This window comes from Urocitellus parryii, chromosome 6 (genome assembly GCF_045843805.1).
Source record: "Urocitellus parryii isolate mUroPar1 chromosome 6, mUroPar1.hap1, whole genome shotgun sequence".
In the NCBI taxonomy this organism is placed as follows: Eukaryota; Metazoa; Chordata; class Mammalia; order Rodentia; family Sciuridae; genus Urocitellus; species Urocitellus parryii.
In genome coordinates this window covers 1525533-1550829 of record NC_135536.1, presented here as the reverse complement: position 1 = coordinate 1550829, position 25297 = coordinate 1525533, and the positions used below count along the sequence as shown (strand labels likewise).

General features: G+C 55.2%; 1 protein-coding gene across 1 annotated transcript in view; it reads left to right on the top strand.

Moving 5' to 3' along the window:
- The first annotated feature begins 8160 nt into the window (after nucleotides 1-8160).
- The window catches only part of LOC144255319 (disintegrin and metalloproteinase domain-containing protein 21-like), a 37610-nt gene continuing 20473 nt past the window's right edge, over nucleotides 8161-25297 (top strand). Inside the window, exon 1 of the mRNA XM_077799699.1 lies at nucleotides 8161-8308. Coding sequence (XP_077655825.1) covers nucleotides 8161-8308 — 148 coding nt within the window. The remainder of the gene's footprint in view (nucleotides 8309-25297) is intronic.

The window sequence follows — 25297 nt, the reverse complement described above, 5'->3', positions numbered from 1 at the left end:
CAGGCAACCCAGTTCAAAAATTGATGGAAAAAATGAAACTAAATGATTGGGAGTTACTTGCCAACTTGGAAATAGAGTTCTTTTAATTTTCTATCCTAAGTATTTAAGTTCTCTGGCATGAATTATCTGAAATTACAAACTAAACAATTACCTAACCCCGACTTTTAACTGCAAGATTATGCAATGCTTCAAACTCATTTAGATATCAGATTGTTACAATAAAAAAAAATCATCTTTTAGATACACATTCAGCCAAGATCATCCCCAAGAAACAATCTCTAATAACCTTTAAAACAGACCAGTAAGAGAAAAATCTCCCCAGGTTTCTAACTCCCATTTAATTATGACTCCTACATCAGTGGCACCATAGATTTCCCCATGAGGGGACCAGATGTTTTCACATAGGGGCAACTATAGGTGTAAATCAAGGGTTTCGGTGTGGTGACTTCACTGCATTTAGCGTCCCCTTCTTTTTAAGTAGACAGAGATGGAGCAATCCTTACAGTGCAGGGAGGAAATGAGGAGGTTCCCCAAAGTGAAATGGCTTTGGCAGCTGCTGGGAGTCCCTCAGTCTCCCCTTTAATTACAGGATTAGCTCCATTGGTTAGATCCAATTCCAGGCAATCTGGCATATCTCCTAACTTTCCAGTACACTCAGTTTTTATCTGCCTTAGGTCTTGAAGGGGGAAGGGGTATGTACTTTGATAGGCCCAAATTCTCCTGGCATCTCCTAGAGAGGTAATATAACTGGTTTGGCTCTTGGGGCAGATGCAGAGAGGCCAGCAAATGGAGATTTTGTGGATCCTCCTGATTCTTTTTCCTCAGTGAGTCCCCAAGATTTTTTCTCTTTATGGCAGACATCATAGGTAAGTCTACTTTACACTGTTGGCATAATTTAGGATTTTCCCTTAGAGCAAAGAAAATCTGAACATACGGCACCTCACACCATTTCCCTTTTTTGTAAACTTTATCAAACTGTAAAACTGTATTAAAATTGATATTTCCCTCTAGTGGCCAGGTTTCTCCATCAGAGAGTTTGTATTGAGGCCAGGCCAAGAAAATGAGGCGCTTTTTCTTGAGCGTCTGAGGGTCAAATCTATCCCAATTTTTCAATACACAGGCTAGTGGTGCACCTGGCGTATTGGAGAGAGAGAAGCTCCCATCTGAGTGAGAAGAAAACAGGACTCAGGCACCCACGCCACACTGGAGAAAACTGTTCTCATTAGGGACGTCTCCCTAAGCTTGAGCTTCCTAAACGGTCCAGAAAACCTGTCTCTCACCTTGGTTTGCCAAGGGTGTTTCTGGTCCTCTTTAGCAAAGTGCTAGGGTCTCAGTTGGCCCTGTGCCAGAGACCCTGGGAGGATTCAGACTTAAGGGCATTACTGCTTATCCTCCTGGCCACTAAAAACCCATTGCAAAAGAGAAACAAGCGCTCTTTTTTGCCTTTGCTCTGTAGACTAAAGGAATCGCCTAAGGCTTAATGGAAATCTACCCATTGTAAGGTAGCGCTTTCTATCAGAGATTACCAGAGGAGTTGATTCTAAAAATGTCTCTCTAGCACCTTAAAGAGAACACAGCTCATTTTAAACATTGGGGCAGTAAAACAGACTAGTGAAAGTTACCTATGCACCTTAGGGAACCTGGGCAGATTTTACTAATTATCCCATGCCTTTCTCAGTCCTCTAACCTGAATTGCTAACATTTCTGACCTGCAAAGGAAGGGGAGCATCCAGGAGGAATGGACGTGAGGTTGGGATTGTTGCATAGCCCATATGGAAGCAAATGTGATTGGGGCTTTCCCTCAGTGCCATTCATCTACCAATCACCCTAAATACCCCTTAGGGAGGTATCTAGGAGGGGGCTCAAGAGAAAGGAACCTTAGGAATATGTCTGATTGTAGCCCAGACCGTAATTCTGCAGTTGTTCCAAACTCCTTCCTCCACTTCCAAGCATCTGAGGCAGATCAGGATTCAGGACACTGTGTACTCATGCCAATTGCTCTCCGGGCCCAGACAGAAAAGTTGGAAGTGGCTTTGGCAGAACTCAACATGCCTGCTCTGTATTGAACAGGTGATTGAGTGCTGCCTAGGCCAGGAACCTCTTACCCGAGGCTTGAAGAGTGGCGGCTGCACTAATTGCGTTTAAGTGGCTGTCGGGTGCCCACCTTACCCTCCAGAAAGAAAGAGAGAGAAAGATGCACCTCAAACAGACATGGGGTGCGTGGAGAGGCGGTTACCTCGGTGTACGTGTAGAATCTCAGTATGGGACCTCCAATATGTTACTGCTGTTGACTGGTGAAGAGTCCTTGCTTCCCCAATGATGAAGAATAAAACAAAAGAAGCACGCCGAGGCAAGGTCAGAGTAGAAATTAGAAGTTTATTAAAGGACAGCAGAAAAGACTTCTCCCGGAGGAAGAAGGGGACCCAAGAGATGGAATCCATGGAAGTGCGGGTGTCTCCCCTTTTTATAGTTTTGGTGATGGAATGTAAGGGGGAAGGGTTGGGACACAGGTGGGCCAAAGAAGTAATCTGGGCAGGAAGGACTTCATTAACACTTCTTTGGGATGGGCTATCTCCCAATCTGTTGGGGGCTGTTTCCTGGGTTCCATTAACATTCCTTTGGGATGGACTTTGGCCTAGGGCCTTTCCATTCCATGAGTTGTCCTACATTTCCCTGAGTCATTATCAGCATGGCCTCCATTTTAGATTTCACTGATATTAGACCCAATTTACCTAACTACATTGACTACCTAATTTTAAATCTGGCTTTACTATTGGTATTCTGGTCTTCCGGGATCCCACCAGAATTGCCCATTAAACTCTGCTTACAACATTATGAAGTTTTTCCAGCTTGTATCACTAATGTTTCCAAAATTTCTCCCTCCACAAACCAGCTCCAAAACCTTCTGTACCACACGGTAAGGTTAGTCACAGCAGTGACCCACTCCTCCCACCAACTACTGTTTTATTCATTGTTTTCATCAGTGTGGCTGAGCACCTGACAAGGACAATTAGAGAAGAAAAAAAGTTTATTTTGTCTCATGGTTTCAAAAGTCTCAGTCTCTAGATGGCTGACTCCATTCCTCTGGGCCCAAGGTAGGCAGAACATTATGGTGAAGAGTATGGTGGGGAGAAAGAGCTTAGGATGTGGCAATCTGGAAACAGAGAAAGACTAAGCCCACCAGGGACAAAATATAAACCCCAAAGTCATGCTCAATGACCCACCTTCTCTAGCTACACCCTTCCTGCTTATAGGTATCATCTAGTTAATATATTCAAGTGGATTAACTCACTGACTCAGTTAAGGCTCTCATAACCCTATCATTTCCTTCTAAACTTTCTTGCATTTTTTTACACAAGAGTTTTCAGGGGACAAATTATATCTAACTTATAAAGCCTGGAAGGAGGAGAATGTGATGTAAGTCGATACCAGAAGTGACTCTACACAGGTGTTTCTATGGCTTAATCTTTGTCTCCTTTCCCTGCTGAGTCCTGGGTGATGATCTCTGTGGGCTGCTCATCCTTGGGGCTCGGGGTTCAGTGGCTTCGTCTGGATATGGAGACCCCTAAGGCAGGTGCTGGACCTCATTCTGGACAGTTCTGTAGGGCCCTTGGCCACCCTATCCCCCACCCTCATTCCCTTGCAAGTGTGGCTGCAGGGACACTGCAGGGAGCTGCTGGACAGCCACTCTGACCTCCTGCAGCACAACCCTGGACAGGGCTCCAGGTCCCATTAGGCTGGCATGATGGTGCTGCCATACGGCAGCCTCTGTGGCTCCGGGTTCTGCCTGAGCCACTAGGTTGTGCTTTGTAAGCACAGCACCACTGGGGCTGGGGAAGCAAGGCTGTTGCACTTCAGCTCTACCCCTTGCTACTTTTGGTGGTCACTCTAGAGGTTCTAACACAGCTCTTTAGCTGGATGCAGCCTGCCTGTCATGCCCCTGGGACCTGCCTGCCACATGCTACAGCATATTGGCCCCAGCTCTCTGTGCCGTATGTATGCTGTCAAGTACACTCACAGCTCCACCACCTCACCCTGATGCCTATGTGCCCACCTTCTAAAGGCACAGGGAAGGAAGCAAGCATGGGTCTCCTGTACTTGCAGAGTGTGCTTCTGACCACAGGTGTGTGGGGACTCCCTGCACACCAAGCAAAGCCACCAGCTCTGCAGCAGCAGCAGCAGCAGCCGGGGTTCCCTGATCCTATGAGACCTGGCACTGTCCACCTGGAGACTCACAGATCGAGGCCTGGGCCCTAGTAGGTGGCCCGTGACCTGTGGCTCTGATGAGTGGCTGTCAGTCAGGCTTCCCATGACCCTCTTGGGATGAGGCCCTGGTGTGTGCAGGCCGGCCACAGGTTGGCACAAAGCTGCATCTGCCCATGTGCTGTCCTGTGCAGAACAGGAGGGAAGGAGGGCCTGGCAGGAAGGGGTGGCCGGAAGGGGGTTCTCACAGAGCTGGCCCGGAACTTATCTGCTTCCTGTGAGCTGAGGTGCCCAGGGGGAGGGTGGTATCTCTTGTGGCCTAGTCTGGCTGAGCTCCAGACTCCAGGAGGGCAGGGCACTGGGTCTCTGAACCTGGAGGTGGGGTCAGGCTGCTCTGGGCCCACTGCCCCCACCTGCAAGCAGCACTGGCTCCTTCTCTCAGGAAGGGCGGCAGGTGAGTGGCCCCTGAGTCCTGCAGGTGGAGGCCCCTGACCCTTTAGGGCGGGTGTGGGTTGTGCTGCCCAGCTGCCGTGGGCAGTTCTGGGCAGAGCTCTTCTCACTGGGGTAGTCCCAGCTCTATCCACTGTGATTCAGGGCTGCTCAGAATCTGTTCAGGACGTCAGGCCTTTCTTGGTGAGCAGTAAGTAAGGGTCTCACGTGAGTAGGGCTGGGTAGACTCTCTCATTGGGAGGGGGAATGTGGGGGACAAGGTGAGGGCCACGTGGGGCCAGGCAGACCCAGGGTGGCGGGGAGGTGGCCGGTTCCTTAGCCTGGGGTCGTCTCAGTGAGGATAGCAGATGGGCAGTTGTTTGCTCTGCAGCCTGCACCTGGGAGCCCACGTGGTCAAACACAGGCAGCACTTCACAGTGCACCGTGACACAGCCTTGTAGCAGATCACCTAGGCGCCCCGTGCCCACATGCCACCCTCCTGGATGGTGTCCCCACCGTTCTGTCGAAGGGGACATGAGGAGAGAAGAGAGGAGAGGGAGAGGCTCCGTCCCTGGAGAGAGTGCTAGGAGGACCCCCCAGATGACTGTCCTCCCTGTTCACACTCTGAGGGTTCCCCACGAGCTCTGTGAGGAGTGGCTCCTGTCCCTGTGTCCTCCAGCAGGGTGGGGTGGAGCCCCTCTGCCCCCAGGCAGGGTCTCTTGGGAGCGGGCATGTGGCTGGGAAATCGGGGCATTCATAACCTTTTCTGCCGTGGACACTGGGTGCCACCAGGGGCTGGGTGTGGCCAACCGCCGTGTTCTGGAGCCTGCTCTGGCTGTCCAGCTCCAACAGCAGCTGCTGAGGAGTCAGTAGCCTCCTAAGTCTATTGGGAGAACCGGTGGAGGTGACCAGCCCAGCCCTTGGGAGTGGCAATGGCTTTGGGACATGGGTCACATCACTGTGGTATCTGTTATCCATTGACACAGTGACAGAGGCCCCAACAATATGGTCTGTCCCCAGGGCCTGGGGTTGTCTGCCCATCTCCCCTGGGCCCCTCAGAAGGATGTGCTCTGGACGGTGAGCTGTAGGTGGGGCTGGGAGGACATCCCCCAGAAGTGACCATGAGTCCCCCTGAGGCCCAGAAGGTAGCAGGAAGGGGTTCACCTGCAGGCTGGTCCCCAAAGCATGATGTAGCCAGGGTGTCTGGCCACCTGGTCACCTGGGTCCTGGCCTCTGCCCTGACCTTAGTTTCCCTGCTGTGGGGAGGCGAGGGTGGAGCCTGGGGAGGGCCAGTGCCCATGAGGCCCGTGAGCCCTGGAGCAGCCTGCAGGCCTCTGAGCTCCTGCTGCTCTCCAGGGCCCTGGGCCTGGCCACCTCTCCACTCAGGCCTGGCCCTGCTGTGGCCTGTCCCAGATCACCCGGGGGCTGCAGGCACTACCTGGCCATGCTGGTGGCAGGCGCACTGCCAGTCCCCTGCAGGACCCGGTCCTGGCTCTGCCCTGGGCCCTCTCCCCATGCAGGGGCTCTGGGTTTCTCTCTTCCTCGCCCCTGCTCTGCCCCTCCAGCCACACATGGACATGTGGACAGTTGCCTCTGCTCTAGAATCTGGACCTCCCACTAGAGGGGTCTATCCTTCCCTGGCCTAGGTCAGGTCAGTGGCCTTGAGGGTGCCCAAGACCCAGAGGGGCAGCTGCCAGGGTTGGGGCTGTGGAGGGGCATCCAGCTGCCCCAGTTTCTGCTCTGGGCAGCATCACTGTGGTAGCTATAGCCAGCTACACCGTCTGATGTCCCCTGACAAGAACTGAGCGTGGCCCCGGAGTGAGGGCTGGAGGGGGCTCCAGGGAGTGTGGGGGAGGAGTCCAAGCAGTGGGCTGCTCCAGGGGACAGCAGGGCTGAGGAGGCCAGCCTGTGAGGCTCAGCAGGACTGGAGTCCAGAGATTGGGGTGGGGTGTGAGCAGACTGTGAGGTACTCAGGACCCTGGAGTGGCTTCGGGGAACACCAACCTGTGCTCCTCGTCTCTGCACACTCAGAGCTGGGCCAGGGCCACTGGGGCAGCCTGGACATCAGCGTCGAGGGTCTCAGGTTCTGGGGGTCCTGAGACAACCTGGGGAGCAGTCTGTAGCCTGCTGAGCTTAGGACTCCTGCCCTGAGAGCAGGGACAGTGGAGTCCGTGACGTGGCTTGCCTCAGCCTTGGAGCCCCAGGAGGAGCTGTGTGGCCTTGCTGGGCTGCATTGGCAGTGCAGGTGTGTTTCCTGGTGGCCCAGCGGTGACACACAGTCCTGCACCTAGAGGAGTGAACTGCGAGGGTGAGGTCAGATCAGCACCTTGAGTGCCCACACCTGAGGTGAGCCCCAGGCCAGGGTCGGGGACATGTCTAGTGGCTCTGGTTCCTGCTATGGGTGGCACCACTGTGGTGAGGACATTGTACTTGGATATAAGACATTGTATCCAACCACAGCCTGAGACCCCCTGGCAGTAACTAGGTCTGGGCCTGGGTGGGTTTGGGGGAGCTTCTGTGCATCAGGGGACACTGGGGTGGACGAAACCGACATCGCAGAGGCCAGGGCTGCCCAGGGACACAGACCTGGGCACAGTCCTCCCCTGGAAGGAGGCCCTGCAGCCCTGAGTGTCTTAGACAGGCCAGAGGCACCACCTATGTCTGGTCAGTGCGGGTGGGGTGCCCCGGCCCTCCCTGAGCCCTCTGGGTGCCTACCGGGAAGCCCCCATGCAGCAGGGAGTAGGCCGGCTCTAGGGCTGTCCTGTGGCTTCCCGAGGCTCCCAGGAAAGGCCAGCACAGGCCCCTCCAGGCCCCAGGTGGTCTGTGACCCCCTCTGAGGCTGCCAGTGGAGCTGGGGCTCCCGGGAGACACCCTATTTTGTGAAAGGTGGGAACATCCCCCAGACAGCCCTGGGGAGAAGGGAAGGGCCTGGGGCAGAGGAGGGAGGGAAAGTAAGACATTAACTTTCCCCATTGTGCATTCTCCTGGAAGGAGGGAAATAAGTAAATGTGAAACTCCAGGAAACAAGGAATCCCAGAGGAAGAAGAAGAGCAGTGGGTGGGATCTGGGCCCCTACCTCCTCCTGGTAACAAGGAGTTTCCAACGTTTTACAATTGCTTCCTGAGTTAAATTTTAACCTGCACAACTAGTTTCAGGACTGTCCAATTCCAGGTCCTCAGTCTCCAATGACTAAGTGCCCTCCTTGAACCCTGTGAAATTTGAGCCCCTTCTGTCACCAGGGGCCTTTCCTGCCCAGAGAGGGAGCACTCAGGGCCTGAGGGATTGACTCTGTGAGTGAGAGCTGACCTGTTGGCTCTGTTTCCGTCCTGGTTATCTGTGCTTCCACAGGGTGCTGGACCTTGTGGCTGTTTGTGCTTACACTTTGGGTGTCCCTCCTGTGCTTCTCGCACCTGTTCCTGGGTGACTGAGTGGGGCCTGGAGAGTTACCCTGCTCTCTCAGAGGCAAAGGTCTCTGGGGGTCCTTCCTGTTGGGAGGTTTGGGGGTGTAGCCCACTGGTTCAGGCCAGGATGAGGCTGGAGGCCTCTGGCTCCTGGGTTGGAGAGCTGGCTCGGCTTTTGCTGGGGCTGCCGGGCTCTGTGGAGAAGCTGCTGGAGGCCAAGGGCAAGGTGCTCTATGTGGCTGTGCAGTCACCTCAAACCCCAAAGCCTCCAGCTGGTGGGCAGAAATGCTGGGACCTAGGTGTGGACTCTCCAGTGCTGGCCCCTGTTGCCCACAGGGCTGTGAGCTCAGGACGCCCTTGGTTCTCAGGGTTTTTGCTGCTGGGTCTACCACTGTGGTAGCTATAGAAAATCCCAGTAAGTTCATCATAGTAGCTGTACACAGTAGGAGAGCCCTTCACAAAAAGCCCTGCCAACCGAGGCCCCTCCCAACTCCTGGGCCAGGCTTCCAGCAAGTCCAAAGACAGCAGTGCCCAGTCAGTGTCCAGTACATGGGGGTCAGGCCACTTCCTGGAAAGGCCTGTGATGACATGCTGCTGAGGGTGGGCAGGAGGCAGGCCCCCCTGTATCTGCAGACATGAGGAAGGTGTGAAGGTGTGGGGCTGCCCCACAGGGCTGTCTTGATGCAGAGTGTGTCCCTCCAGGTCCCCAAGGACTGCACTGGGGGGTCCTAGGGAGGAAGACAGGATCTCTGGAAGCATCTGTGTCTTGGAGTGTGGAGCTGGCAGCTTGGTTGGGTTCCCCTGGTGAGTCGAGTGTGGTGGATGGTGTGTGGGTGTGGGGTGGGGTGCACAGTGTGGGCCTAGGATGAGGGTGGGGTATCTGCTCTTGCCGACAGGCAGGCCGTGACCAGGGGCTGGGCAGAGCCAGTGCAAGGGGCCACCCCCTTCCTGGAGGCTGCTGCAGACAGGGGTTCCTGGGCTTCCAGAGGGCATCTTGGAGTGTCCAGCTGTGGCGCCCTGATTCACCAATCCCAAGTGGGGAGCCTGCTGGGCAGCCGGCCGGGCACCAGCACTCTGTGACAGTGGTCCACTTCCCCTTTTGAATACAGCCCTTGTTGTTTTGAGGGTTAAAATGGCAGTTTTTTTTCTCTCTTCTCCCCTCTCCCCTCCCTAAGGAGATGGGGGACTGTGTTGTCTTTTGTCCCCCTAGGTGATTGTCCTTGGACACCCCACCTCAGGAAGGAGGTGTCTGCTGAGGGTCTAAGAAGTGAATTGCAACTCACCTCAGGGCACAGCTGGGACCCTGCAGGGCACAGCTGGCCTGTAGCCTTGAAGGGCTCCTTAAAGCCCTTGGCTTCCCTGAGGGGCAGAACCTCAGCCTCTGGGACTGAGTCCTCTGCCCTTCTCCTTTGCTCCTCCCTTTCCTTTTCCTGAAAACCATGTCCTTGTTATTAAATCAGCATGAATTGGCATCCGGGACAAGGACTGAGCTCTCTGTGACAGTCTGGGTGGGTGCAGTGGAGCTGCCGCACCACCTTGGTGGGCTTGGGGCAGGAGCCTGGTGGTGAGGCCTGCTGGGTCTGGGGGAGCTGGCGTTGGGGCTTGCTTTGGCCACCGCTGCCACTGGGGGATCGCAGGCTACACCACTGCATGACCACTGCCCCCACGGTGAGTGGCCCGTGCAGAACCCTGGCATGGTGCCAGAAGGGAGCGCTGGGCTCTGGCCTCCCATGGGGGTTTTGGTGGACACTGAGATCAGGTAATGTCACAGTTTGCAGCTCCAGTTGCAGTCCCACTGCCAGCCAGCAGCAGTAGGGGACCTGGGACCTCAGAGTGGCCTGGGCAGCCAGTGCCCCATGGTGTCCTTCTGGGAGCACTGGGAAGACCTGTCCTTGCAGGTGGCCAAAAACCTGCTTAGTGGTGTCCTGGGCTCCACTGCAGGCCAGGGTCTCCCCCCAAGGAACCACCCTTTGTGCTGCTTCCTGGTGGATAAATGCCCCCCACATCTGGGTGGGTCACTCTGGGACTCTTTCACTCCTTCAGGGAGCAGGTGCCTCTACCCAAGAAAGCCTGAGGTGGGCGAGGTCGGGGGCCACCTCTGTGGTGGCTGACCCAGGACTCTGGATCTGAGACATGCTCCTGGTGTCTGGAGGTGCCTGTGAAGGCACCACAGGCTTGGTCTCCCAGGACACAGCTCTGGAGTGCTGCCTCGGCTGAGTGGCACTCACTGGCTGTGTTCATGCCCCCGGACTTGGGCCTTCTCTAAAGTCTATCTGGAATTGGCCACCCTTGTGACCAGAGGTCTCACTGGTTCTTACTCCCAGAGGACCTTCCCATCCTGTATGCACTGTGCTCTTGGTACAAATCCAGTCCCAGTGGAATCTGGACCCGGCACAGGTGAGGTGTAGGTGCAGGTAAGGGCCAGGTGCAGGGAGGGCCAGGTGCAGAGGAGGGCCATGAAAGGAAAGTGAACAGGGACACAGGAGAATGAAGACAGGAGGTGACTGAGGACTAGGAACAGGGACACAGGAGGATGAAGATAGGAGGAGACTGAGGACTAAGAACAGTGACACAGGAGGATGAAGATAGGAGATGACTGAGGACTAGGTACAGGGACACAGGAGGATGAAGACAGGAGGTGACTGAGGACTAGAAATAGGGACCCAGGAGGATGTAGACAGGAGGTGACTGAGGACAAGGAACAGGGGCACAGCAGGATGCAGACAGGAGGTGACTGAGGACTAGGAACAGGGACCCAGGTGGATGAAGATAGGAGGTGACTGAGGACTAGGAACAGGGACACAGGAGGATGAAGATAGGAGGTGACTGAGGACTAGGAACAGGGACACAGGAGGATGAAGACAGGAAGTGACTGAGGTCTAGGAACAGGGACACAGGAGGAGGAAGATAGGAGGTGACTGAGGACTAGGACCAGGGACACAGGAGGATGAAAACAGGAGGTGACTGAGGACTAGGAACAGGGACACAGGAGGATGAAGACAGGAAGTGACTGAGGACTAGGATCAGGGACACAGGAGGATGAAGACAGGAGGTGACTGAGGACTAGGAACAGCGACACAGGAGGATGAGGACAGGAGGTGACTGAGGACTAGGAACAGGGACACAGGAGGATGAAGACAGGAGGTGACTGAGGATTAGGACCAGGGACACAGGAGGATGAAGACAGGAGGTGACTGAGGACTAGGACCAGGGACACAGAAGGATGAAGACAGGAGGTGACTGAGGACTAGGAACAAGGACACAGGAGGATGAAGACAGGAGGTGACTGAGGACTAGGAACAGAGACACAGGAGGATGAAGACAGGAGGTGACTGAGGACTAGGACCAGGGACACAGGAGGATGTAGACAGGAGGTGACTGAGGACTAGGAACAGCGACACAGGAGGATGAAGACTGGAGGTGACTGAGGACTAGGAACAGGGACACAGGAGGATGAAGACAGGAGGTGACTGAGGACTAGGAACAGGGACACAGGAGGATGAAGACAGGAGGTGACTGAGGACTAGGAACAGGGACACAGGAGGATGTAGACAGGAGGTGACTGAGGACTAGGAACAGCGACACAGGAGGATGTAGACAGGAGGTGACTGAGGACTAGGAACAGGGACACAGGAGGATGAAGACAGGAAGTGACTGAGGACTAGGAACAGGGACACAGGAGGATGAAGACAGGAGGTGACTGAGGACTAGGAACAGCGACACAGGAGGATGAAGACTGGAGGTGACTGAGGACTAGGAACAGAGACACAGGAGGATGAAGACAGGAGGTGACTGAGGACTAGGACCAGGGACACAGGAGGATGTAGACAGGAGGTGACTGAGGACGAGGAACAGGGGCACAACAGGATGCAGACAGGAGGTGACTGAGGACTAGGAACAGGGACACAGGTGGATGAAGACAGGAGGTGACTGAGGACTAGGACCAGGGACACAGGAGGATGAAGACAGGAGGTGACTGAGGACTAGGAACAGTGACACAGGAGGGTGAAGACAGGAGGTGACTGAGGACTAGGACCAGGGACACAGGAGGATGAGGACAGGAGGTGACTGAGGACTAGGAACAGGGACACAGGAGGATGAAGACAGGAGGTGACTGAGGATGAGGAACACGGACACAGGAGGAAGAAGACAGGAGGTGACTGAGGACTAGGAACAGGGACACAGGAGGATGAAGACAGGAGGTGACTGAGGTCTAGGAACAGGGACACAGGAGGATGAAGACAGGAGGTGACTGAGGACTAGGAACAGGGACACAGGAGGATGAAGACAGGAGGTGACTGAGGACTAGGAACAGGGACACAGGAGGATGAAGACAGGAGGTGACTGAGGATGAGGAACACGGACACAGGAGGAAGAAGACAGGAGGTGACTGAGGACTAGGAACAGGGACACAGGAGGATGAAGATAGGAGGTGACTGAGGACTAGGAACAGGGACACAGGAGGATGAAGACAGGAGGTGACTGAGGTCTAGGAACAGGGACACAGGTGGATGAAGACTGGAGGTGACTGAGGACTAGGAACAGGGACACAGGAGGATGAAGACAGGAGGTGACTGAGGACTAGGAACAGGGACACAGGAGGATGAAGACAGGAGGTGACTGAGGACTAGGAACAGGGACACAGGAGGATGAGGACAGGAGGTGACTGAGGACTAGACACAGGGACACAGGAGGATGAAGACAGGAGGTGACTGAGGACTAGGAACAGGGACACAGGAGGATGAAGACAGGAGGTGACTGAGGTCTAGGAATAGGGATACAGGAGGATGAGGACAGGAGGTGACTGAGGTCTAGGAACAGGGACACAGGAGGATGAAGACAGGAGGTGACTGAGGTCTAGGAACAGGGACACAGGAGGATGAGGACAGGAGGTGACTGAGGACTAGGAACAGGGACACAGGAGGATGAAGACAGGAGGTGACTGAGGATTAGGACCAGGGACACAGGAGGATGAAGACAGGAGGTGACTGAGGACTAGGAACAGGGACACAGGAGGATGAAGACAGGAGGTGACTGAGGTCTAGGAACAGGGACACAGGAGGATGAAGACAGGAGGTGACTGAGGACTAGGAACAGGGACACAGGAGGATGAAGACAGGAGGTGACTGAGGACTAGGAACAGGGACAAGGGGGATGAGGACAGGAGGTGACTGAGGACTAGACACAGGGACACAGGAGGATGAAGACAGGAGGTGACTGAGGACTAGGAACAGGGACACAGGAGGATGAAGACAGGAGGTGACTGAGGTCTAGGAACAGGGACACAGGAGGATGAAGACAGGAGGTGACTGAGGACTACTAACAGGGACACAGGAGGATGAGGACAGCAAGTGACTGAGGACTAGACACAGGGACACAGGAGGATGAAGACAGGAGGTGACTGAGGACTAGGAACAGGGACACAGGAGGATGAGGACAGGAGGTGACTGAGGACTAGACACAGGGACACAGGAGGATGAAGACAGGAGGTGACTGAGGACTATGAACAGGGACACAGGAGGATGAGGACAGGAGGTGACTGAGGACTAGACACAGGGACACAGGAGGATGAAGACAGGAGGTGACTGAGGACTAGGAACAGGGACACAGGAGGATGAAGACAGGAGGTGACTGAGGACTAGGAACAGGGACACAGGAGGATGAGGACAGGAGGTGACTGAGGACTAGGAACCGGGACACAGGAGGATGAAGACAGGAGGTGACTGAGGACTAGGAACAGGGACACAGGAGGATGAAGACAGGAGGTGACTGAGGACTAGGAACAGGGACACAGGAGGATGAGGACAGGAGGTGACTGAGGACTAGGAACCGGGACACAGGAGGATGAAGACAGGAGGTGACTGAGGACTAGGAACAGGGACACAGGAGGATGAGGACAGGAGGTGACTTAGGTCTAGGAACAGGGACACAGGAGGATGAAGACAGGAGGTGACTGAGGACTAGGAACAGGGATACAACATGATGAAGACAGGAGGTGACTGAGGACTGGGAACAGGGACACAGGAGGATGAGGACAGGAGGTGACTTAGGTCTAGGAACAGGGACACAGCAGGATGAAGACAGGAGGTGACTTAGGTCTAGGAACAGGGACACAGGAGGATGAAGACAGGAGGTGACTGAGGTCTAGGACCAGGGACACAGGATGATGAAGACAGGAGGTGACCTTTTAGTAGGACCAGGGACACAGGGATTGAACTCAGAGTTGCTCAACCAGTAAACCACATCCCCAGCCCTTTTTATTTTTTATATTGAGACAGAGTCTCCCTAAGTTGCTTAGAGTCTCTCTAAATTGCTGAGCCTGGCCTTGAACTTGTGATTCTCTGGCCTTATCCCCCTAAACTGCTGGGATTTCAGGCATGTGCCACAGCACCCGGCATGTAACATGTCCTTGAAACTCTCTAAGAGAGTAGAATTTAAGTGTCTTATCACAAAGAATAAGTATGCATCTATTAATTGGTTCAATGTGGGCATTGGACAAAAATGTATACATATATATTATGAAAAAATAAATTAGTTTAAAAAAGAAAAACAACACAACTCTACATTTTGCCTCTGCAGAGTGTTGTAGTCAGCCTTTTTGCTTCTGTGATTAAAAAAGAAAACAAAACAAACCAACCTGGCAAGGACAATTTTAAAGCAGGAAAGTTTATTTGCTCATGGTTTCAGAGGTCTTAGTCCATAGACCACCAACACCGCAGCTCTGGGCTTGAGATGACGCAGAATGTCTTGGCAGAAGGGAGTGGCCACCAGGAAGCAGAAAGAACTCCTGCTCAACAGGGACAAAGTGTGACCCAAAGGCACACCCAGGGACCTATTCCTCCAGCCACACCATACTGCCTGCAGTCACCACCCAGTTAATCCATGTCAGTGGATCAGTGCACCAACTAGGTTAACACTCCCCTAACCTAATCATTTCACTTCAGTGTTCTTGTAACGTCTCATAGGTGAGGTTTGGGGGGACACCACATTTCCCGACCTGGCCCCCAGAGTCCATTTCCTAATGTACTCCATTTCCAAGAACCCCACAGTCTCAACAGTTAAACATTGTCCCAAATTCCAAGTCCAATCTCTCCTCTGAGATTCAAGGAAAACTCTCAGTGAAAGCTCCTGAAGATATCAAAAGCCAGTTATTTGGAACAAATATATATAAAGGCACAGAGTCAACATTTCCATTTCATAAAGAGAAATAGGGGCACAGAAAGAAGGTCTGTGACCAAGGCAAGACTGAAATCCATCGGGGCCAACAAGTCCTGGAGCTCCCCGTCCAGCATCTGGCACAAGGCATGATGATGATGTGTCCAAAGGGCTTGGGTAGCTTGGCCCCATGGCTTTGCTGGTTGCAGCCCAAGGGGCCTCTCTCCTGCCTTGTCTCTGTTCAACTCCTGCAGCTTTCCCAAGCCCTGGAATTTCTTAATCTTGGAGGTCTCTACTGCAGCTTTAGCTTCCTGCTCACATCTCCACACATCACACTCTAGGAGGCTGCCCACAGGGACTCTGACCCTGGGCACTATGCCTGGCCTCCTAGGCCTTCCTTTGACACCTCAGTGAAAGCCTTAATGACCCCCCTCCAGCATCCTGCCATCCTGCAGAACCAGAACCACATGGTTGATGCCAAGGTCTGCCACTATCGTGAGCAGAAGCTAAGTCTCCAGGGGCCATGGCAGCAGATTTCCCTGAGTGTAGGTGGCTGAGCATGGGAAATAACTTCCTAGGCTCCCTCCCACTACCTGTGCAAGCAGGGAGCCTCACTAGTCTCTTCTCAAAGGAATCTTTACTTTTAACTCCCTTGAGCCAGAGATGGTGTGATCTTGAGATGCCCTCAAGCCATCTTTTCTAATGTCTATGGGTAAAGTATTAACATCACTTTCATGGCTACAATCTCTTTAACTACCACAACTTCCTTAGCCCCCATTGTACTAGCCAAACTACACGTTTTAAAAAATATCTTTCAGCTCCTTATTATCACAGTAAACTTGGCTAAAAGCTGCTAAAAGTATTCTTGCCATTGCTTGAATTTTTTACCTTGAAAATTCTCCACTAGATCATCACCTTTAAGTCTCAGGGCAGGGGAAAATATAAGTCAACTTCTTTTCCAGATTATAACATGGTTGTCTCTCCTTCAACTTTTAAGAGAATATTCCTTTTCCTCTGAAACCTCTTGAACCTTGTCTTTACTGTCTGCAGTCCTATTGTTATCTGGTCTTTGGGCTCCCACCAGAATTGCCCATTAAACTCTGCTTACAACATTCTGAAGTTTTTCCAGCTTGTATCACTAACGTTTCCAGAATTCCTCCCTCAACAAACCAGCTCCAAAGACCTCTGTACCACATGATCAGGTTAGTCACAGCAATGACCCTATTCCTGGTACCAAATCCTCTTTTAGTCATTGTTTTCATCAGTGTGGGTAAGGACCTGGGTGTGGACTCTCCAGTGCTGGCCCCTGCTGCCCACAGGGCTGTGAGCTCAGGACGCCCTTGGTTCTCCGGCTTTTTGCTGTTGAGTCTACCACTGTGGTATCTATAGGAATACCAAATACTATTTTCGTAGTAGTAACACAGTAGGAGAGCCCTTCACAAAAAGCCCTGCCAACAGGGCCCCTCCCATCTCCTGCGCCATGCTTCCAGAAAGTCCACAGACAGCAGTGCCTAGTCACTGCCCAGTACAAGGCGGTGAGGCCACTTCCTGGAAAGGCCTGCGGTGACATCCTGCTGGGGGTGGGTGCCTCAGTCTGGCTGGGCACAATTCAGGAGCCACTTGTCAAGCAGAAACGAACTTTATTTTTAGAACACAGAGGCCGGACCACATGAGCTATTCAGGAATTCCCTCAGAGCCCAACTGCCACCACAGGCTTCTGGGGAACCTCTCAACCGCCCACTCCTCCTGCTCTTGAGGCTGATTGGCTGGGTCACGTGGGCAGAGTCAAAAGAGTCCCCCAATGAGCAGCTCCGTGGTCTGAAAGGGCGGGGAAACAGCCCAATGAGCATCATCACAGAGGAGCCAATCAACTGGCAGCTGGAAGTTTGCTGTAGTCATTGTGAGCCAATCAGCTTGAGGTTTGCTGGGGCCCCTCTGGCTGTGGCTCTCAACAGGGGGGCAGGAGGCAGACCCCCTGTAATTGCAGCCATGGGGCAGGTGTGAAGGTGTGGGGTGGGAGCCGGATTGGGTGACCTCAGTTGAGCACCTGGACTCAACTGAGTGTTGTTGGAGGCCCCAGACCCTTTAGGGCGGGTGTGGGTTGTGCTGCCCAGCTGCCGTGGGCAGTTCTGGGCAGAGCTCTTCTCACTGGGGTAGTCCCAGCTCTATCCACTGTGATTCAGGGCTGCTCAGAATCTGTTCAGGACGTCAGGCCTTTCTTGGTGAGCAGTAAGGAAGGGTCTCACATGAGTAGGGCTGGGTAGACTGGCTCATTGGAGGGGGGATGTGAGCAACAGGCGTGGGCCACCTGGGGCCAGGCAGACCCAGGGTGGTGGGGAGGTGGCCGGTTCCTTAGCCTTGGGTCCTCTCAGCGAGGACGGCAGGTCGGCAGGTGTTTCCTCTGCAGCCTGCACCTGGGAGCCCACGTGGTCAAACACAGGTAGCACTTCACAGTGCACCATGACACAGCCTCGTAGCAGATCACCTAGGCGCCCCGTGCCCACATGCCACCCTCCTGGATGGTGTCCCCACCGTTCTGTGGAAGGGGACATGGGGAGAGAAGAGAGGGAAGGGAGAGACGCCATCCCTGGAGAGAGTGCTGGGCTCCTGAGGACCCCCCAGGTGAGAGTCCTCCCTGTTCACACTCTGAGGGTTCCCCAGGAGCTCTGTGAGGAGTGACTCCTGTCCCTGTGTCCTCCTGCAGGGTGGGGTGGAGCCCCTCTGCCCCCAGACAGGGCCTCTGGGCTGCGGACATGTGGCTGGGAAATCGGGGCATTCATAACCTTTTCTGCCTTGGACACTGGGTGCCAGCCAGGGGCTGGGTGTGTTCAGCCACCGTGTTCTGGAACCTGCTCTGGCTCTCCAGCTCTGGACAGCAGCTGCTGAGGAGTCAGTAGCCTCCTAAGTCTATTGGGAGAACCGGTGGAGGTGACCAGCCCAGCCCTTGTGAATGGCAATGGCTTTAGGATATGGGTCACATCACTGTGGTAGTTGCTACTCCATAGACACAGTGACAGAGGCCACAACAATATGGTCTGTCCCCAGGGCCTGGGGTTGTCTGCCCATTTCCCCTGGGCCCCTCAGAAGGATGTGCTCTGGATGGTGAGCTGTAGGTGGGGCTCGGAGGACATCCCCTAGAACTGACCTGAGTCCCCATAAGGCCCAGATCATAGCAGGAAGGGGTTCACCTGCAGGTTGTTCCCCAAAGCCTGATGTAGCCGGGGTGTCTGGCCACCTGGTCACCTGGGTCCCGGCCTCTGCCCTGACCCTAGGTTTCCTGCTGTGGGGGTGAGGGTGGAGCCTGGGGAGGGCAAGTGCCCGTTGGGCCCGTGAGCCCTGGAGCAGCCTGTGGGCCTCTGAGCTCCTGCTGCTCTCCAGGGCCCTGGGCCTGGCCACCTCTCCACTCAGGCCTGGCCCTGCTGTGGCCTGTTCCAGATCACCCGGGGGCTGCAGGCACCATCTGGCCATGCTGGCGGCAGGCGCACTGCCAGTCCCCTGCAGGACCCCGTCCTGGCTCTGCCCTGGGCCCTCTCCCCATGCAGGGGCTCTGGGTTTCTCTCTTCTTCGCCCCTGCTCTGCCCCTCCAGCCACACATGGACATGTGGACAGTTACCTCTGCTGTAGAATCTGGACCTCCTGCTAGAGGGGCCTATCCTTCGCTGTCCAAGGTCAGGTCAGTGGCCTTGAGGGGGCCCAAGACCCAGAGGGGCAGCTGCCAGGCTTGGGGCTGTGGAGGGGCATACAGCTGCCCCAGTTTCTGCTCTGGGCAACATCACTGTGGTAGCTATAGCCAGCTACACTGTCTGATGTCCCCTGACAATAACTGAGCATGGCCCCAGAGGGAGGGCTGGAGGGGGCTCCAGGGAGTGTGTGGGAGGATTCCAAGCAGTGGGCTGCTCCAGGGGACTCCAGGGCTGAGGAGGCCAGCCTGCGAGGCTCAGCAGGACTGGAGTTCAGAGATTGGGGTGGGGTGTGAGCAGACTGTGAGGTGCTCAGGACCCTGGAGTGGCTTTGGGGGACACCAACCTGTGCTCCTTGTCTCTGCACACTCAGAGCTGGGCCAGGGCCACTGGGGCAGCCTGGACATCAGCGTCGAGGGTCTCAAGTGCTGGGGGTCCTGAGACAACCTGGGGAGCAGTCTGTAGCCTGCTGAGCTTAGGACTCCTGCCCTGAGAGCAGGGACAGTGGAGTCCGTGACGTGGCTTGCCTCAGCCTTGGAGCCCCAGGAGGAGCTGGGTGGCCTTGCCGGGCCTCATTGGCAGGGCAGGCGTCTTTCCTGGTGGCACAGCTGTGACACACAGTCCTTCACCTAGAGGAGTGAACTGCGAGGGTGAGGTCGGATCAGCAGCCTTGAGCGCTCACACCTGAGGAGGGCCCCAGCCAGGAACGGGCAGCCTGCTAGTGGCTCTGGTTCCTGCTATGGGTGGCACCACTGTGGTGAGGACATTGTACTTGGATATAAGACATTGTATCCAACCACAGCTTGAGACCCCCTGGCAGTAACTAGGTCTGGGCCTCGGTGGGGCTTGGGGGAGCTTCTGGGCATCAGGGGCCACTAGGGTGGACGAAACTGGCACCCCAGAGGCCAGGGCTGCCCAGGGACCCAGACCTGGGCACAGTCCTCCCCTGGAAGGAGGCCCTGCAGCCCTGAGCGGTCTGAGACATGCTAGAGGCACCACCTTCGTCTGAAAAGTGCCTGTGGGGTGCCCCGGCCCTCCCTGAGCCCTTTGGGTTCCTACCGGGAAGCCCCCATGCAGCAGGGAGTAGGCCCGCTACAGGGCTGTCCTTTGAGTTCCAGAGGTTCCCAGGAAATGCCAGCACAGGCCCCACCAGGCCCCAGGTGGTCCTTGACCCCCTCTGAGGCTGCCAGTGGAGCTGGGGCTCCCAGGAGCCACCCTACTTTGTGAAAGGTGGGAACATCCCCCAGACAGCCCTGGGGAGAAGGGAAGGGCCTGGGGCAGAGGAGGGAGGGAAAGTAAGACATTACCCTTCCCCATTGTGCATTCATCCTGGAGGAGGGAAATAAGTAAATGTGAAACTCCAGGAAACAAGGAATCCCAGAGGAAGAAGAAGAGCAGTGGGTGGGATCTGAGCCCCTACCTCCTCCAGGTAACCAGGAGTTTCCAACTTTTTACAATTGCTTCCTGAGTTGAATTTTAACCTGCACAACTAGTTTCAGGACTCTCCAATCCCAGGTCCTCAGTCTCCAATGATGAAGTGCCCTCCTTGAACCCTGTGAAATTTGAGCCCCTTCTGTCACCAGGGGCCATTTCCTGCCCAGAGAGGGAGCCCTCAGGGCCTGAGGGATGGACTCTGTGAATGAGAGCTGACCTGTTGGCTCTGTTTCCGTCCTGGTTATCTGTGCTTCCACAGGGTGCTGGACCTTGTGGCTGTTTGTGCTTACACTTTGGGTGTCCCTCCTGTGCTTCTGGCACCTGTTCCTGGGTGACTGAGTGGGGCCTGGAGAGTTTCCCTGCTCTCTCAGAGGCAAAGGTCTCTGGGGGTCCTTCCTGTTGGGAGGTTTGGGGGTGCAGCCCACTGGTTCAGGCCAGGATGAGGCTGGAGGTCTCTGGCTCCTGGGGAGGAGAGGTGGCTCCGCTTCTGCTGGGGCTTCCAGGCTCTGTGGAGAAGCTGCTGGAGGCCAAGGGCAAGGTGCTCTACGTGGCTGTGTAGTCACCTCAAACCCCAAAGCCTCCAGCTGGTGGGCTCCTGCTGTGCACTGGGTGGGACCTGGGTGTGGACTCTCCAGTGCTGGCCCCTGCTGCCCACAGGGCTGTGAGCTCAGGACGCCCTTGGTTCTCGGGGTTTTTGCTGCTGGGTCTACCACTGTGGTAGCTACCGTAGTAGTACACAGTAGGAGAGCCCTTCACAAAAAGCCCTGCCGACAGAGGCCCCTCCCATCTCCTGCACCAGGCTTCCAGAAAGTCCACAGACAGCAGTGCCCAGTCACTGCCCAGTACGCGGGGGTCAGGCCACTTCCTGGAAAGGCCTGCGGTGACATCCTGCTGGGGGTGGGTGCCTCAGTCTGGCTGGGCACAATTCATGAGCCACTTGTCAAGCAGAAATGCACTTTATTTTTAGAACACACAGGCCGGACCACATGAGCTATTCAGGAATTCCCTCAGAGCCCAACTGCCACCACAGGCTTCTGGCAAGCCTCTCAACCGCCCACTCCTCCTGCTCTTGAGGCCGATTGGGTGGCTCATGTGGGTGGAGCCAAAAGAGTCCTCCAATGAGCAGCTCTGTGGTCTGAAAGCGTGGGGAAACAGCCCAATGAGCATCATCACAGAGGAGCCAATCAACTGGCAGCTGGAAGTTTGCAGGGGCAAGGTGAGCCAATCAGCTGGAAGTTTGCTGGGGCCCCTCAGGCTGTGGCTCTCAACAGGGGGGGCAGGAGGCAGGCCCCCCTGTAACAGCAGCCATGGGCAGGTGTGAAGGTGTGGGGTTGCCCCACAGGGCTGTCTTCATGCAGAGTTTGTCCCTCCGGGTCCCCAAGGACTGCACTGGGGGGTCCTGAGGGAGGAAGATAGGATCTCTGGAAGCATCTGTGTCTTGGAGTGTGGAGCTGGCAGCTCGGATGGGTTCCCCTGGTGAGTCGAGTGTGGTGGATGGTGTGTGGGTGTGGGGTGGGGTGCACAGTGTGAGCGTAGGGTGAGGGTGGGGTATCTGCTGTTGCCAGCAGGCAGGCCATTACCAGGGGCTGGGCATAGCCAGTGCACGGGGTCACCCCCTTCCTGGAGGGTGCTGCAGACAAGGGTTCCTGGGCTTCCAGAGGGCATCTTGGAGTGCCCAGCTATGGCCCCCTGTGTTCACCAATCCCAAGCGGGGCACCTTCTGGGTAGCCGGCCGGACACCAGCACTCTGTGACAGTGGTCTACTTCACCGACCTAGGACTCTGGATCTGAGACATGATCCTGGTGTTAGAGGTGCATGTGAAGGCACCACAGGCTTGGTCTCCAGGACATAGCTCTGGGGTGCTGCCTGGGCTGAGTGGCACTCACTGGCTGTGTTCATGCCCCCGGACTTGGGCCTTCTCTAAAGTCTATCTGGAATTGGCCACCCTTGTGACCAGAGGTCTCCCTGGTTCTTACTCCCAGAGGACCTTCCCCATCCTGGATGCACTGTGCTCTTGGTACAAATCCAGTCCCAGTGGAATCTGGTCCAGGCACAGGTGAGGTGTAGGTGCAGGGAAGGGCCAGGTGCAGAGGAGGGCCATGAAAGGAAAGTGACCACAACACTTGGAGCGACCAAGAGATCTTTATTGCAGCAGTTAGAAAGAGGAGAGAGAGAGAGAGAGAGAGAGAGAGAGAGAGAGAGAGAGAGAGAGAGAGGAAAGAGAGAAAGTGAGAGGGAGAGAGAGGGAGAGAGTACAAGTGAGAGAGAGCAGGAGAGAGTAAAAAGCAAGAGAGGGGGGCACGGCAGGAGGGAATTTTTATAGCCCCAATCTAATGGGGTCTCTGGGTCTGCAAGCTGCCTTGTTGCTGTACAGTGATCGGATCATATGGTAGTTTCTAAGGGTTTCATCTTCTACCTTCAGGAAGATGGGACAGGGGTCAGATGTGGGTTTCCTAGATGGGTGGGGGTCAAGTGTACAGTCTCCAGTGGTGTTGAGTTTTCAGACTTGATGCAAACAGATGATAAAGGACCAGACAGAGGGGGGTTTGAGTGCCTGGGTTATCCTGCAGCTAACATTCCTTCAGCGTGTCCTGCAGACAACTTAGTTCAACCTGCTCTGCACCTAACAGCCCAAGTCCAGGAGTGGCCCAGGTACAGAGGAGACCCATGTGTAGGGGAGGGGCAGGTGCAGAGGAGGCCCAGGTCCAGGGGCGGCCCAGGTGCAGAGGAGACCCATGTGCAGGGGAGGGGCAGGTGCAGAGGAGGCCCAGGTCCAGGGGAGCCCCAGGTCCAGGGGAGGCCGAGGTGCAAAGGAGGCCCATGTGCAGGGAAGGGGTAGGTTTAGAAGGGTACAGGAGCAGGGAGGGGCAGAGCAGGGGAGGGGCAAGTGTAAGGGCGGGGCAGAGCATGGGGGGCAGGAGCAGGTCAGTGGGTTGGTTCTTTCTTTCATTAGCTTAAATTCTTTGCATTCTAACGATATTAGTCCTTTAATGTTGGATTATTTTTTCTATATTTATTATTTGCTTTAACCTCAAATGTTGTTTTAAATGTTAAGAATCTTAAAGAAAAAGTGTTGCGCAGTTTCACAATTTGGAGTATGAAGAGAAGCCTGTCCCACTTTGGGTGTTCTTTGGTCCATCCTGGATTCTGGCAGAGCCTCCATTTCCCTCCAGGGGCTGGGGAGATGTCAGTGCTCCTGGCTGAGAAGCAGGTCCCTTGCAGGACCAACCCTCCAAGACTCCAGTGTGCTGGGACCCCAACCAATGAGTGTGTCTTTATTTCTATGATGGTGGCTGGGTGAGGAACATGCTCACCTGTCCAAGCCCAAAGAGTGGGCTAGGAGACACGAGGGACAGCAGAAAGCAACACTTTACTTCAATGATGGTTCTGCAAGATCGGATGCCTGGTGGTCAGGGACTCCCAGAGTGTCCAACCAGTGTTTCATTCCCTGGAGCGCAGGTCCCTGGCAGGGGACATTGAATTAAGATATAGACATTGACACTATCTGAATTGCTAAAAGGAGAGGACTCATTATTATGGGCAATTGCCACCTCAACAAGCTAGTATGTCTAGGATGCAGGGCAGGACCAAAGGGCACAAGAACAAAGGAAAGTGAGCCCCAAAGCTGTAAAGGGGGGTTGTGAGAACTAGGAAGTCCAGTGGTCCATATTCGGAATACAGCGTCCAGCCTGACTGGGATGTCATATCCAGTCATTTTAACTACAGCCCCTCCCTTTTCCGCCCCAATTAGAACTAGCCAGTTGTGTAGGTGTAACCCCAGCTCCCCCATGAGAGCCAGGGCAGAGCGGTCTGGGGACAGAGCGGGCGCACTCCGCCCAGGTGAGAGCCAGGCCGCGAGCGCACCTTCTGCAGAAGCAGAGCCTGTCTGCCCAGGCACTCCCCAGCCCAGGTGGGATTCCTTGGGGCTCCAGGTGTTTCTAGTAGGAGAACACCCCGAGTCCTGCATCCTGGTGCCACAGGGGAACAGGGAAACCCCACACCTCGGTTCTTGTGTTCCAATGAAACACAATTCAAAGTCAGACACCAACATCCCGCCAGAGGCCTGTGTCACAAGTGAAGGGGAGGGAAGGCCAAGGGAGCCCACAGAGCCCCCTCAGGGAGAGGGCGGCTCACCTCTGAGCAGGGAAGACAGAGGGGGTAAACTCATCCTTTGCCTTGAGGACTGGGCCCCTTCAGCAATCTTCCCTAATCAGGAGTCCACCTCCTCCTCCTCCCCGGGCAGTGGAGCTTTGGACCCTAGTTGGTCCTCTCTGGAGAGTCAGGCCGCTGCACCCCTCCTCCTGGTATGCTGTCCAGTTGGCTTCTTCGCTTCTGCTGGGCCGACATTGGCTTTTGTCCACTTTTAAAGAAGGTCATTTGAAGAAGACTCTGAAGTCATTTAAGGGACACCTGGGACCTAGTCACGTGTCTCAGTGGTCACTCCAGCTCCTTCCTCACGCCGTGAGCAGCTGCCTAGCCTGGAATGGCACCAGCGTCCAGTGCTGCCCCTGGTGGCAAGTGTCCCTCCAGGCTTCCTGTTGGCCCACTGTGGGGTCTTTGGAAGGCAGCCTTCTCAGCTCCTCTTTTCAGGTCACCTCTCGACCTCCAAGAGGCCAGCAGAACTTCTCGTGAGGAACGCTGCTTCTGTCGGTCTCGCGGGCAGCTTCTCTTCTGGGCAGCTTCGACTACTTGCTGTGTCTCCCAGGTTTCTGTGCTGAGCTCTGAGGTGGGGCTTTTCTTCTGGACTGTGACCCAGTGATGCTGCACCTGTCCCCACAGTTTCCCAGACTGCCCCAGGCCATGCCCGGCCTGGTGGCCCTATGGTGGTGCCAGGGTCAGCCTTGGGACTGGGCCCCTGGGTCCAGGGAGAGTGATGGCTGTACTACTGTGTGCTGTGTTGGGAGGGACCAGCAGAGCCCTTCCTGGAGGAATCCTGCTGGACCCAGCCTCTGGCTAAGGGACCCTTGTCCTCAGTACTCCACGCCTTCCCAGCT